General features: G+C 43.2%; 1 protein-coding gene across 1 annotated transcript; it reads left to right on the forward strand.

The window, feature by feature from the left end:
- Positions 1 to 6,747: 6,747 nt before the first annotated feature.
- Positions 6,748 to 10,704, forward strand: LOC117833360 (heterogeneous nuclear ribonucleoprotein 1). Its single transcript, XM_034712821.2, has 4 exons — positions 6,748 to 6,939; positions 7,060 to 7,311; positions 7,453 to 8,625; positions 10,045 to 10,704. Exons 2-3 carry the CDS (start codon positions 7,090 to 7,092, stop codon positions 8,614 to 8,616), a joined length of 1,386 nt encoding a protein of 461 aa, XP_034568712.1. The 5' UTR covers positions 6,748 to 6,939; positions 7,060 to 7,089; the 3' UTR covers positions 8,617 to 8,625; positions 10,045 to 10,704.
- The last annotated feature ends 3,657 nt before the right edge of the window (positions 10,705 to 14,361 follow it).

Consider the following 14,361-nt stretch of genomic DNA (forward strand, 5'->3'; position numbering starts at 1 on the left):
TTTTTTTCTTGCCCTTTCTTAAGGGAGGGGAGACGATGATGGAGTGAGGTACTGATATCCTCTTCGATGAATAGTGTGATGTGGACTTCTCACAATTATTTTTTTCCATTTTAGCTATTTATCTCATATAATTGATCTCTTGTTTATCTCATGCTACATCAAATTTGTGTTCAATGTAATGTTTTTGTGATCCATTGATTTTGTGGGGCCCACGAGGCGTGGAGGCACAAGATTATTGGAAAACAAAAAAGAATATCGTCGATGTTTCTCGACTTTTCGTTTGAATATGATTCATATATGTTCCATCTTTTCCTGAGAGAATTTTTTGACCCAAACAACTTTGCTCGAAAACTTGCTTATTTGGCTATCAGGAGATTTTGGTCGAATTTTTAATCAAAAACAATTCTCAGTCACAAATTCAGATGTATTATTGTTCCTGAAAATGTTGATCTGTTTGCTAATTACTAATGTTTACATAACCACCCAGCTTGCACGAGGCTAAAAAATTGGATGCATACTGCACTTGGCTTGTTTTGCTAAATATACATTTTTTTTGTTAGATTTAGTACAAATTAAATTAAGTAGCATGCACAAACACATCCTCCTCTGCATACTCTAAACGTTTGCTAGGATTGCTAGCTAATTTTAGTTCAAAAAAAAACTGCTAGCTAATTCCAGTCTTAGAAGGATCAGAAGGGTACTGTGAAAGGAGTTCTGCCTGATTGGAAGCATTGGAAAAGCAAAAACGAGTAGAGAAGGACACATTAGATGGTGAAGGCAGGGGGACCAGAGCTTTGGAATTGATTCTTCAGGGTTTCCCTTTTTCTAACTCTTTGGATCTTGAAATTGGTTCCATAAGGGGGACCATGATCATGAGTTCGTTCGCCGAATTCGACCCGATAACGAGCAAACAATTTTTTTTTCTAGAGAATATTGAGGTACAACACTACAAAAATAATGTAGCTGTGTCTATATATAGTATGCATTTTATTCTTTTACAAAGTCAGTTGGCTAAATTGAAGAAGCTTTTTTTTACACGAGTAGAATGCCTCCCTACACCCAAGCTAATATTACTTTGTTTATTATCACACACATTGCATGTGTCTCCCTTTAGTGAAAAGGGAAAAAAAATGGTGACGTGTTTTTCAGATGTTTTCAGCTCTAACTTTCTAAACTTTGAGTCTTGGACTGTCAACATCCCCTATGCATGAATATTTACATTGAGCACACAAAAGCTACTCGTGTAGAGTTTCCCTGAAATTACAACCTAATAACCTGTTCAAAATCACAATTGTCTACATCAAGAAAAGCGTCCCTCCAATCATTCATCGACAGCATTGCAAGTGCTTGCATCAAGCTTGGATTTGTCATGTGCAGAACCTCCAATCAATTATGGAGCCACTAACATGAATGATCTGCTGTCCTCTGTAATCAGAATGATAAACTTGGGGTCCACTTGAAAGGACCAATGAGTTTTCAGGTTTTTTTCCCAAATGAAAATTGCCGAGTTTCCTAAAAAAATCATTTCGCAACAGTTAAATTTGCTTAGTTATATTCTTTTTCTTGCTAAAAAATAAGCGATTGTTGTTAATACATGACTCGATCAGTTAAAAATTCATGCACGCTCTGAAACAAAAAAAATGAATAGGGAAGAAATATTGGAGGTAGGCCAGTGATGCAACTCTTTTGCAGGACATGAATGATGCCACATGGAAAGGTATGCCCATGTACGTCCGAGTTCCTTTCAGCTTCAACGATGAAGACGAACAGACCATGACACCCAGTTCCTCATGATATTTTAGGATCGTTAGTAAGCATAATTTTTTTAGTAAACATTTTCCACTCTCAACAAATGCAGACATGTAGTGATGTAATATGCTAAATTCTTAGAAATAACATGAGCAACCTTTTTTTTTCAAGTAAACGTGTGTGACTACAGCAGAGTACCTATCAGTTGATTGCTCAAAAATAAAAGAAGAATTCAACCAAGCACAGGCATTGGTCGAAGTTACTGTAGCTCCATTCATGTTCTTTTCTTTTGTAGCTAGGCAAAATATTTACATTCGAAGTATGCTCCTGGTTTTTAAAAATTTTTCATGCATATAATCTCACCAGCATTGTTAACAATCATAGAAGTTTTAAAATAAGCTCTTATTCACCTCTGTTGTCACAATCAGTCAAAAAAAAAAAAGAAACTCAGTTGTCACAAGAGGAACAAAGCATTGTGTTAGCTGTAGACACACACATCGATCACTGGGGCATGAGGCTTTATTCCATATGCACCAAATAAACAAATACTCCATCAAACCTCCCTCACTCACTCTCATGCATCTGCTGGGCCAGCTGACCCTACCTGGATTATACAATCACCAGCCAATCAGCTCTGTCTTGTTGGACGACTGCCTGACATACCCTGGCCCATCAAGTTTTCCTTTTCTGTTTTCTTTTTTTTTTGACTTCGGTCCCGTCAAGTTAACCCAATAATGCCAGGTGTTTGGATTTGAATTTAGGTCCTTTTTATAAGCATGGATACTTAACACTTTTTGGGTTAAGTTTTTCGCTGTTCATATTGTTCTAACTCGTGATCTTGGTCGGATAACAATTAACATACGCACACATGTGAGTAGTTTGTAAAATGATGATATTTTATTCAAGCATAGGTTGAGTACAAGCCACAATTTTTTTCCTTCACTTTTCAGATGCCATTCTGAAATTTCTACACCATTGAATCTGTGGACTTTTTTTTTTTAAAAAAAAAGTGGATTTAGGAGGGCTGAAGCTGAAGTACAAGGAGAAGAAGCCCATATGAGATAGAAATCAGCCCAAAAAGGCCCAGCTCCAGCAATTTAATTATTTTGTGAGACTTTTGTTTTTCCTCTGATCTTTTTTTTTCCTGCCTTGATGAAACGCCTACCTATATTTGGTGAGACTTTGCTGTAGGCGAGGTTGGTTAGGTCATACATTGACAGATATCGTTAGATCTGATGGCGACATTTTTCTTGCTGGTCAGCATCATTAGCCCCAGCCCAAAGCTCAAATGCAGCTGCATCCATGATGGTGCAGCAATAATGGCCCGCGCAAGCGTCCATGGCCCCTGTAATCCAGTTGCTCTTGCTGAAGCATCACTCTTACTTTATTTTTAATTCTACCCAGACATGGGTAATTAGTTTTACCCACCAAGTTTCACTATGAGCTCGGTTAGAAAAAGTTTCACTATGTTTCTCATTGGAACCTATTGTTGACACCTATTGTTCTACCCTGATTTTTCTAATATAATACTATTATGTTTTTTTTTAAAAAAATACTCAACTTGCGGGTAAGAGTAAGCAAGTTGCACACTTTGCATGCCTTTGGCAAGAGAAACAGCAAGAAAGCAAAGTCAAATTGGCTCCTCCAAAGTCAACCTGTGGAAATTTCTAAATATAGGGCAGGTACTTTTCCTAAAGCCTATTTAAGATTAAATATACAAAAGTACACATATATGGATACATCTTTCCTTAAGCTTGCTCTTTTGGCAAGTTATGCCTACAACTTTAACAAGAAATAATAAAATAAAGGGATGATGTGGAGCCCTGAATAAATGAAATGAAATGAAATGGTCAATTGAGCAAAATATCGTCACGCAAAATGGTCAATCAATTGAGAACAGGCAGGAGGAAAGCAAAATCATTCGTCTCTACCTAAATGCATCAACATTGTGATTTGTGAAGCGTAGTATAGGGTTCTGTGTACATCATGCCATTTGCTTCTAGCAATTCTATTTACAATATATTCCCTCCGTCCCAAACTATTGGTTATTTTAGCTTTTTTGGATTCATAATATTATTATGCATCTAGGTACATCTAAGTATATAACAAAGTCTATTAAAAAAGCCAAAACAACTTATAATTTGGAGCGGATGGAGTAGCCAAAATAACTTATAATTTGGAACGGATGGAGTAGATCCCTAGCGCTCTCTGGGTGGATCACCTGTAGCAACTTCTTCCATCTACAGCAGAAGTTCTTTATGCAGTAAAGCCATGAGCTTCTCCAAGAAGCCACCGGAAAAAGGCACATCGATCATGCAGCGTGGCGTGAGCGTTTCCTTTTATCCTCCTCCTATCCAATCACGAATTTCTGGGGTGCCCGAAAGTACAAAATAGCATGGCGCCTGCTGCTAGCCATGCATCAGGCATCAAGTGGTTCTGATTAGTTTTTTCTGCACAAATCAGATGAGCCACAATCCTAATGATTTTTTAGGTAAGCTTACCTAATTCTAGCTTCTGTAGGTACAGATGCCAACAAATAGCTACATTAATTGGCATAGAACTTTGTAAACAATGTACCTCTACATCACAAGGGATTTACTTCGATATTATGGCCATAAAAATGATATCAATTTGTACATGTAATCTAGTTCCATTGTTTGTAATTACATTCTTGTGTGTAATTGAATTGCAGAAATTCTTAGATGACACTACCTCTGTGTCATAGTATTGGTCTACTCCTCATATTTAGGAGGCACAAAAACTAAGTAATCTTTTAACCAAATATTGAATGTTGCATGCATATAAACACACAAATCGGATTCAGTTTTACTTATTAACATTACTAGTAGAAAATTGTGTGTGGACCTGATGGACATTGTGAAATGGAGAGCACATATGTGGATGCGTTTTGTTTCTAGTAGAAAATTTGTATGTGCCCACTATTATAGGTGACCTTAATAAGACGAGCTAGCTATTGGTTTGGCTGTATCATTAGCCTTCCACATGGTAACGGTGTCAAGCTGCCCCTTTGAAATACCTATAATGCCCACATTGTATTCAACGACTCAGCTTTTGTTTTACAACAAAATAAAAGAAAATAAAACACGTAGCAAAACATTAAGGATGAACTAAAGGTGCAGTATATATTCCAAATTTAGCTACTTCAAGGGGTACAATAAAATTGGTATAATCTTTTTCCATTTTAGCAAAATCATAAGGTTTAGTAACAAATCCCCAAAGTGCCTACCAATCGTCCTTTACTACTTTTGAAAATTGCAGATGAATTGTGTGCTAGTGGTTTGTGTCAATAACGCTAAACAAGGCTTCAAATTATTAGGTAATTTTATTTGCCACCGCATATTATTACAATTCTAATTGTACCAAGCAAGGAGAGGACAACACATGTAATGCTAAGGGAAAAGGATGGCGATGTTGTAACATCATAGTATCACGTTTGATAACACCTAAATTCAAGTAAATGAGGGTACAAGTGTAATGTTAGGATTATTGGATGCAGACAACTATGGTGAGGCTATGGAGATAAAAACATGATGAGATTTTTGCATGCTACAGAAAATACTATATAAGCTATGAGAAATTCATAATTCTTGTGCAATATTTTAGGACCATGTGGCACATGCAAAAGGATGACATCTTGATACATGAATATAACAAAATTGTAGAGATCAAGTGGCATGTGTGCCTACTTTTTGTTAAATGGAAAACCATATGGAAGTGACTCCTTTTTGTCTGCATTTTAATTCATTTGATAGTTCTACAAAGAACTATAATTATCCATATTATAATAAACATTCATCAATGTATCATTGACATGGAGAAATCATGCATATGTACAAATAGGTAGATACTCCATATGTCCTGAAATATAGGTAGATGCACCGCTGGAATCACGTATATTTTAGATGGATGCAGTATATACATATGAACAAATAGATGTAATTACAACACTTTAAAGAAACAAATGTTTTTATGTCTCTCATTTGGGTACAACTTAAGCATTTGATCATCAGCACAAATATACACCTACACACACACGCATACCACTCATACTAGAGGCTATAATGAAATTATCTTGTGGGCATATATGCGAAGCTAGAAGTTGAACTCCTGACCAGTTGCTCACTTCCTCGCAAGAAAACCACTACACTAGGAGCATGTCCACAAAAGGAATCAAATATTGTAACATCCTAACGACACACTATGGTAAATTGAGAATGATGTGGCATGACGAGGAGAAACATGAGCACATAGTGGCGGATCCAATGAGGGTGCAACAAACTCTTAGCTAGAGGAATGGATGGAGCACGAGGCTTGGAGGGTGGCGTTAATGACAGTACAAACATTTCGTTACGGAAGAAACAATTCAAAAGGCATATACTTTTATAAGAAAGGTATTTTCACAACAAAGAGTGCACGCCATCAGAGGGAGCCAAAAGGTTATTTAATACGCTTTTCCTGAGATACGGAAAATTTTTCAGTTGCTCGATTTTACCACGAAAAAGGAGAACAAAAGGGAAAGTCATTCCAGAGATCACACCGTTTAGTAGAAATCAATGGATGAAACTTCACTCTCTTTGTTGTTCAAGATATACAAGATTGATGCCCATCCTTCACCCCAATATTGTTTTTTCACCAAGGTAACAAAACTGATATACAATGAAACCATACGAATGATCTTAAAATTTACTGTGATCAGATCGGATGTCCACGATTTTACGAACATTACAAAAATCGGGAAAGTGCGAGAGGGAGCCAATGGAACCAGAAAAACAGGACACACAACCATTAACGTTAACGTTACATGTAGAAGTAAAAATCATTTTATTCTAATCTATAATATACCCGACATATAACGTATATCTAAGACGTGTAGCCATGCCAAACAGATCCTTACTTCTTGTGCGAGCGTGCGTGTGTGGGGCCGTAAGGACAGACTCAGCTCCTTTATTCCGGAGCTTGTACCGAAAATAGGCGAGAAATGAATTAAATCATCCGGGAAAACAAAGAGGCTTCCTCTCCTTCCCCAAACTATCCTCTGTCTCTCCCTCTCCCGATCCGATCCGTAGTGGCTCGCGTCCCGGTTCCTCGCCGGCGGCAGCGGCGCTGGGCGAGCGGCGGCGACTGGGAGAGGTCTTCATCTGCGCTCCACCGGCGGCGATCATCCACTAGGTACCGCCGCCCTCCCCCTTCCCTTCCTGCTCTGCGGAGCCGAGCACCCGCATTCGGATCTGACCCAATTACTCCCGTACTGGGCGCGCCCCTGCTGGCTTGGTGTGCGCGCGCGTGCAGGTGCGGCTGGCGGCGGCTGCGCGGCCGGAGATGGAGGCGGACGCCGGGAAGCTGTTCATCGGCGGCATCTCGTGGGACACCAACGAGGACCGCCTCCGGGAGTACTTCGACAAGTATGGGGAGGTGGTGGAGGCCGTCATCATGCGCGACCGGGCCACCGGCCGCGCTCGAGGCTTCGGCTTCATCGTGTTCGCCGACCCCGCCGTCGCCGAGCAGGTCATCATGGAGAAGCACATGATCGACGGCCGGATGGTGAGAAAAAAAACTGTTTTTTACGAATGCTATGCTCATGTTGTGATGCTAGACCCGTGCCTCTGGATAACATTCGTTCGTATCTCATACTAGTTGCTGCGGTTGCGGATAATTCAGTATGTTTGGACCTGTTTTTGTTAGGTGGAGGCGAAGAAAGCTGTCCCCAGGGATGATCAGCATGCTCTCAGTAAGAGTGGTGGCAGTGCTCATGGATCACCGGGGCCTAGCCGCACGAAGAAGATATTCGTTGGTGGTTTGGCTTCCACCGTGACCGAGGCGGACTTCAGGAAGTATTTTGAACAGTTCGGGACGATCACTGATGTTGTCGTGATGTATGACCACAACACACAGCGTCCTAGAGGGTTTGGGTTCATCACCTATGATTCAGAAGATGCCGTGGACAAGGCATTGTTCAAGACGTTCCATGAACTGAATGGTAAGATGGTTGAGGTCAAGCGTGCTGTTCCTAAGGAACTATCACCTGGACCTAGCATGCGCTCTCCTGTAGGTGGATTCAACTATGTCATGGGTAGAGCCAATATCCTCAATGGATATACCCAAGGTTACAATCCGAGCCCAGTGGGTGGCTACGGGATGAGGATGGATGCAAGGTTTGGGCTTCTGTCAGGCGGGCGCAGTGGTTATCCATCTTTTGGTGGTAGTTACGGAATTGGTATGAATTTTGACCCAGGGATGAACCCAGGTATTGGAGGTGGCTCTAGTTTCAACAATAGTGTCCAGTATGGACGGCAGCTTAATCCATACTACAGTGGAAATTCTGGTAGATTCAATAGCAGCGTTGGCTATGGTGGAGTGAATGATAATAATGGATCAGTGTTTAACTCACTGGCTCGTAATCTATGGGGTAATTCGGGGCTTAATTACTCTTCCAACTCCGCAAGCTCTAATACCTTCGTGTCATCTGGAAATGGGGGCCTTAGTGGAATTGGGAACAACAATGTGAACTGGGGAAACCCTCCTGTGCCTGCTCAAGGTGCTAGTGGTGGCTCTGGTTATGGTACTGGAAACTTTGGCTATGGATCCAGTGAAAACAACTTTGGTCTGGGTTCCAGTGCCTATGGAAGGAATGCTGGATCAGGTGGTGTCAATACCTTCAACCAATCAACCAATGGGTATGCAAGGAACTTTGGAGATTCATCAGCACCTGGTGGCTCTATCTATGGAGACACAACATGGAGATCTGGATCTTCCGAGCTTGATGGAACCAGCCCATTTGGTTATGGGCTTGGAAATTCAGCTTCAGATGTTACAGCAAAGAGCTCAGCAGGTTACATGGGGCATTGACTGATAGAGGTTAGACATTTCTTTCATGTGTTATGATATCTTTGTCAACATTTTTGTATTTTTGTGGTGCAACAGTTGCATAAAGTGCTAGCAATGGTTGCTCGATCAAACATTACAAGTATTAGGAACTAGAAAATGCTAATGATGCACCTTTTTAATCAGGTATAGATTCACAGTTTGACTGTAAACTTGAAGATGCTGTTAAGGTATCTCAATTTTACAGTGGTTAGCTTCATCTGGGATGGCCAGACAAGCATCACATCCACTATCAGCTTATGTTTCTTAGTTTTAGTGTAACACTGGCTACTAATAGAAATTTGAATCCATTTTATTACCAAGGCTTGCAATGCCATTCAGTCGAGTTGGGGACCTAAACTCATGAGGTATCCGATATAAGTGTCCAGACATGGCTAGGTGTACTATGAACTTCATTCCAGTATTATACACCTGTGGATGGTCTATTTAACAAATTGAACAATTATGGATCCAACTTCTACTTTGTGGAGGCGATTTGTTCACGTCTAAACACGTTTTCTTTCTGTCCAGATGTCTCTTATGAACTGCATTAACACAAATTTCGAAAACATCAATACCCAACAGTGCATGTTCATAATGCTAGTCCAAAATTGTGCCCTTTTCATATGCTTCTATTGGACATTCGAACTTTAGCCCCGGCCTTTTCTCCAACTTGGAAAAAGTAACTGACCCAAATTTGTCTTGTTATAATCGATTTTTCGTGCTCTGATTGGTTTGGTAATATGAGCTAGCACATAGTTCTTACTAGTATTGACACAAGCTAATACATCCAAGATTTGATGGTTTGGACTGTTTTGGTGCTACTTACAACCTTTTTTCTCTTTCGGGTCTAGCCCCCTCTGCTGTCCCACAATTCACTTAAGCCACTTTGTTTGCTAAGCTATTCTTGGCATCTGTGTCATGAGAGGAGTCTATTTGAATATGTTCTTTAATTTCTTTTTTGTTTGGTACAGGATGGTGTGAACTGATTAGTTTACTTCAAAAAGTTGCTAAATCTTGCATGGTTTTTTTGAAACCCACTAATCTGAGTTTAGCCCCGATAGGGGCATTTTGTGCTTGCGTACTCTTCTTTGTGATGCAGTTTGGTAGCTACGTAGCAGCTCGAGGCCTTTGTCTTTGTGGGATGTATACTTTATTTTTTGGGGGTAGAAGTGGTAGTAAAGGGTAGGGCATTTTTTATACTTGGCCTTTTTTGGATTGAACTTCTAATGATCTTGTGAGGCACTCCTGTCCTTATTGCATTTGTTCCTGTAAGCTTATTGCAGATGCAAGAATCAATCACCCACTGTTGACATTTTAATAAACTAGGGAAGCGCAACTTTTTTGGTGTTCTTTATCTTGCTACATATGTTGGATTATTGACTAATAACATCACTACTTTGCCTTGTGCAGGAATGACGCCGCCTAGGAATCTTTCTTTCACATACAACATTTCTCATAATAGGTTGAGGAGAGGACTGAAGGTGCATCAGGTGCAAATTTTGAACCTCACATGATTCACAGAGATGGGTTAGTTAATAGAGCTAACCAGGGGAAGCCGGTCAATGTGGTCAGATATATATCCTCGGAGGACCTTTTCCAAACGTATTTGCATTTTGTGTAAGGCTTGAGATTGTGGGTTTTCGGATTTCCTACAGCGAGAGAGTTTAGATTTTGGCAACCTTGGTTGTTTTTTGGTCGGATGAGATGATGTGAAGTTAAGATTGCGGGATATATATATATCCGGAGAGTGTTCAGTTGTACGGCGGTGCTGCCCCCCCATATAGACCCCACCCCCCTTGTTGGGTTTTTGTCGGTATAGTAGAGAAAACTGCTCTAGTAGCGTCCTTCGGATTTGTGTGCTAGCTGTTGTTATCAGAGGATGATAAGTTTTTACCTTTTCTTGGTTTTTTTTATCCTGTCTTACTGAAGTGTATGTACCAGAGGTCTGGTCTGTTTTTCCCTAGTGCAACTTTTGAGGGGATGCCCCCCTTCTGGGCCCCGGAGAATAATAACGCTGCTACAATATATTCTAATTCATTTGGAAGCCTTTTTTCCGAGGCTGATTTTGAATCGCGTTCCAACATCTGGACATTCTGATTCCGCGCTGCAATTTGGCTGTGTGATGCCTATGTTCTTCAGGATCTGCCTGTCTAGTGGACACTGGGTGGTGTCAGGTTCTCCTGCATTGCCTTTTTTTGCTCATGATTCACCTTCCATGATGCTTGCCCATCCCCCACTGTCTCCTTTTGCTGTGTTGGAGGAAACCATGGTTGATATTTTTAAAGAAAAAAATTACCTTTAGTACAAATCTCATCATTGTTAGAAAACAATTTTTTTTTTTTGTTTTGTTTTGCCGAGAGACTTGTACTTTGGAAGCACAACTGCCTCGGATAGCTGCAAAATATGTTTGGAAAACTAGGAAATAATTTGGGATTGGTTGAGGTCCTTTGGATGCCTTAGTTATGTTGAAGGGAGATCTAAATGATCTGGTTGATTACACAAGACATGACTCATGGTAGCAGAAAATATGTGAATTGCATAAAAAAGACATTTTGGACAGCAGATTTGACTCGTAATTGTTTACTTTTTGCTGTCCAAAACGTCATGTAATAATGACCAGAGGGAGTAGCAACCCTTTTTTGTTTTTGATACTGTCAAAATAGTAGCTTGTGATGAAATGGCGTCTGTTACTGCACTATCAACTGAACTGTAACGGAGCAAATCCTTCATCTGATGAAAAAGAAAACCTTTTTTATAGCTTGGTTTGTTGCTCCAAATGTTGGGGCAATTTGCAGAGCGTCGTCACCTCACCAGACTTTGAGACACTGCTACGCTGCCTGCAAATCGATGGGACGGCGGTGGTACAGCGCGTGCGTGCCAGTGCCCGTGGCGGGGGCCTCCATCTCTCCCGTCCCCTTCCTCCGTTCAGGTCGCCGGCGGCCGCCTGAGCGTCCAGCCGGTGGTGGCTGACTGCGGAGGAGTCGGAGCAGGGAGCACGGCCCGTGCGGTTTCGGGGTCAACGGCGAGGCCGAGGGCGGCGGACATGCGAGAGCGTCCACGCGTGGCGGCCTTGGTCGATGGGGAGGACGTCGCCGGCCTGGCGCGGGCGGCGGAACGGGAGCCATCGCCGGCGCCGCAGCCGGCGTAGACCGCGGTCATTGTATTTGCAAATCGGCCCCCGCAAAGGATCCAAGTTTCGCCAGATACCCCTGCAGTTTTCAAAAACCACCCTAATTTGGATCGCGATCATTAATCGCGATCCAAATATTCACACATAGGCCCCTGAATCGGATCGCGATCCCTTTTTTTTTCATATAGGCCCCTCGTCTTGGTCGCGGTGTCTGGCGGCGGAGCGAAGCAGAGGAGGCCTAGCGCGCGCCGGCGGCGGCGGCGACAGTGGCGACGGGCCGCGGGCGAAGGGAAGCTCCAGCTGTGCTCCATGTCGAGGGGAGAGGTCGGTCGGAGGCGTCCCCGGTACAGTAGATGGTCTCAGCGGTGAGCAGTGCGTGATAGCGTGAGGACGGCGGAGATAAAGCTTGCCGGACCTCCGTCGCCGCCGGCGGGTAACCAGCTGGGAGGCGGCGCAAGAGATGGCCGCGACGCGATCCGTGGGGTTTCGATCTGAATGGACTTGCAAAATATTCAGAATTGAGTGTGAATGTTCAGACTCCTCTTCTATTATGAATCCCTGCTAATGTTCAGACAAAAGTCCTCAGTGTCCATCGATTGCAACATTACTGAAACCATGCGAATCAGCGACTGCTGGAAAGCCTGAGATACTAATCAGCAAGAATCCTAGTACTACTGATGCAGTAGTGTTCTCCTAATCCTGTTCGTTTTGGAGCGCTTCTATGAGGTTCAGGTTCTGGTTCCTCGTTCCTGTTCTGCCATTTTTTGGTGGATTGAAGCTTCAGTAGTGGCAGTTGTGATAACAAGCTGAATTTTCAGTTTGCCTGGACAATCTTGTTATGCAATTTTGACTATGCTACTGCAGACTGGACTTTGATATCCATATGATCATCCGATTGATTGCATAGACTTCTGACTCATGATAGAAGCAAAAAATGTAGAGTGAATTAAAAAATGCATACGGTCCTGGAGAAATAGCAATTGTTTTTATGCTGTAAAAAATAGTACTTCGCAATGAAAACTTGAGTCGAATGTCCAAACTGGCGGTTTGTGTTTGTCCGTACACACTGCACACTGCAGTATTGAGCACTGACTGGCAACTGCAGTGACATGTTCAGTAGAGTCTAAATTGTCAAATTGCTTGAATTTTGAGAGATCCTCCTCGATTGAGTACAATCACATATCCCTAGAGAAATCATCCTCACTCAAACAAAATCTAGGAGAAAGATTATCTCAGATGACCCGCTTAATTCGAGTGGTAATCAAGTTAACGAGTAATTGCTGCTGCCGTGGATCGTGGCACCACAATGTGCCGGAAATGGTAAACTACAGCCACATTTCATGTGAATCGCATCTACATTAGCTGAATTTACACGAAGAGAGAAAATTTGCCAAATCATGGAGGAATTTGCAGATCTTGCTCACCTCACCGGACACCAGGTTCCAGACACTGCTACGCCGCCGGCGAAGCGATCGACCGGCGGCGGTAGAGTGTGCGTGCGTGCCCGTGCCGGGGGTGTCCTCCATGTCTCCTTTTTCGCTTCCTGTTGTTCTGGACGGCGGTGCAGGGTCGGCGGCGGCCTGAGCGTGGAGGCGGAGGTGGTGGTGCCTGACTGTGGAGGAGTCGGAGCACGGGTCCGTGGGCTCGGGGTCAACGGCGAGGCCGAGGGCGGCGAATAGGCGAGAGCGTATCGTGGCGTAGCGGCCTTGCACGGGATCAGGAGGACGCCGCCGGCCGGGCACAGGCGGCGAAACGGAAGCCATCGCCGGCGCCGCAATCGGCGTCAACCGCTGTCAACTTACTTTTGCAAATAGCCCCTTTATATTTTCATATAACCCCCTTATTTGGATCGCGATCATTAATCGCGATCCAAATATTTACATATAGGACCTTAAAATGGATCGCGACTATTAGTCGCGATCCATATTTTTGCATATAAGCCCCTCTTTCGGGCCGCGGTGACTGGCAGCGGATTGAAGCCGAGGAGGCCCAGCGCACCGCGGCGGCGGCGACGGCGGCAGGCGAAGGGATGCTCCGGCAACCGACGTTCTCCATGTCCAGGAAGTCATGAAGGCGCAGTCAGTTATCCCCGTTGATGGCGTCCGCGGCGGGCAGAACGTGAAAGCGCGAAGGCAATGGCGGCGGCCGGGAAGAGTTGTTCCCGCACCTCCGTCCCCGGAGGTTCCGCCGGCGGTTAACCGTGGGCTGATGGAAGGTGTGCGTCAGCGATGGCCGCGACGCGACCTGCGGGGGTCCATTTGGGTGATCTGGGCCTGATGATGTCTGATTCAGAGAATTCCTCCGTTTCAGGCTTGCAGCATGCCCAGCCTGCTGAATCTTAACATTTAATCATTGGAACAAGACTCCATGCATCAAAATTCAGTGTACTACTCGAACTTTGCCGTCGCCGAGCGCAGTAGGCGAATACGCGCCGAGCAGCGGCATTTCGAAACATTCAAACTGAGAACTTGCAGAATGTTCAGCAGTTAGTGTAAATTTTATTCAGACTGTTCTTCTATGGACAACACTGAAGAAAACTCTCGCGCGTTCGGTTATACAGGCAGGGACTCCGATAATGTCGTCAGGGAACAGAGTTT

The sequence above is a fragment of the Setaria viridis genome, chromosome 8 (genome assembly GCF_005286985.2).
Source record: "Setaria viridis chromosome 8, Setaria_viridis_v4.0, whole genome shotgun sequence".
NCBI classification, from domain to species: Eukaryota; Viridiplantae; Streptophyta; class Magnoliopsida; order Poales; family Poaceae; genus Setaria; species Setaria viridis.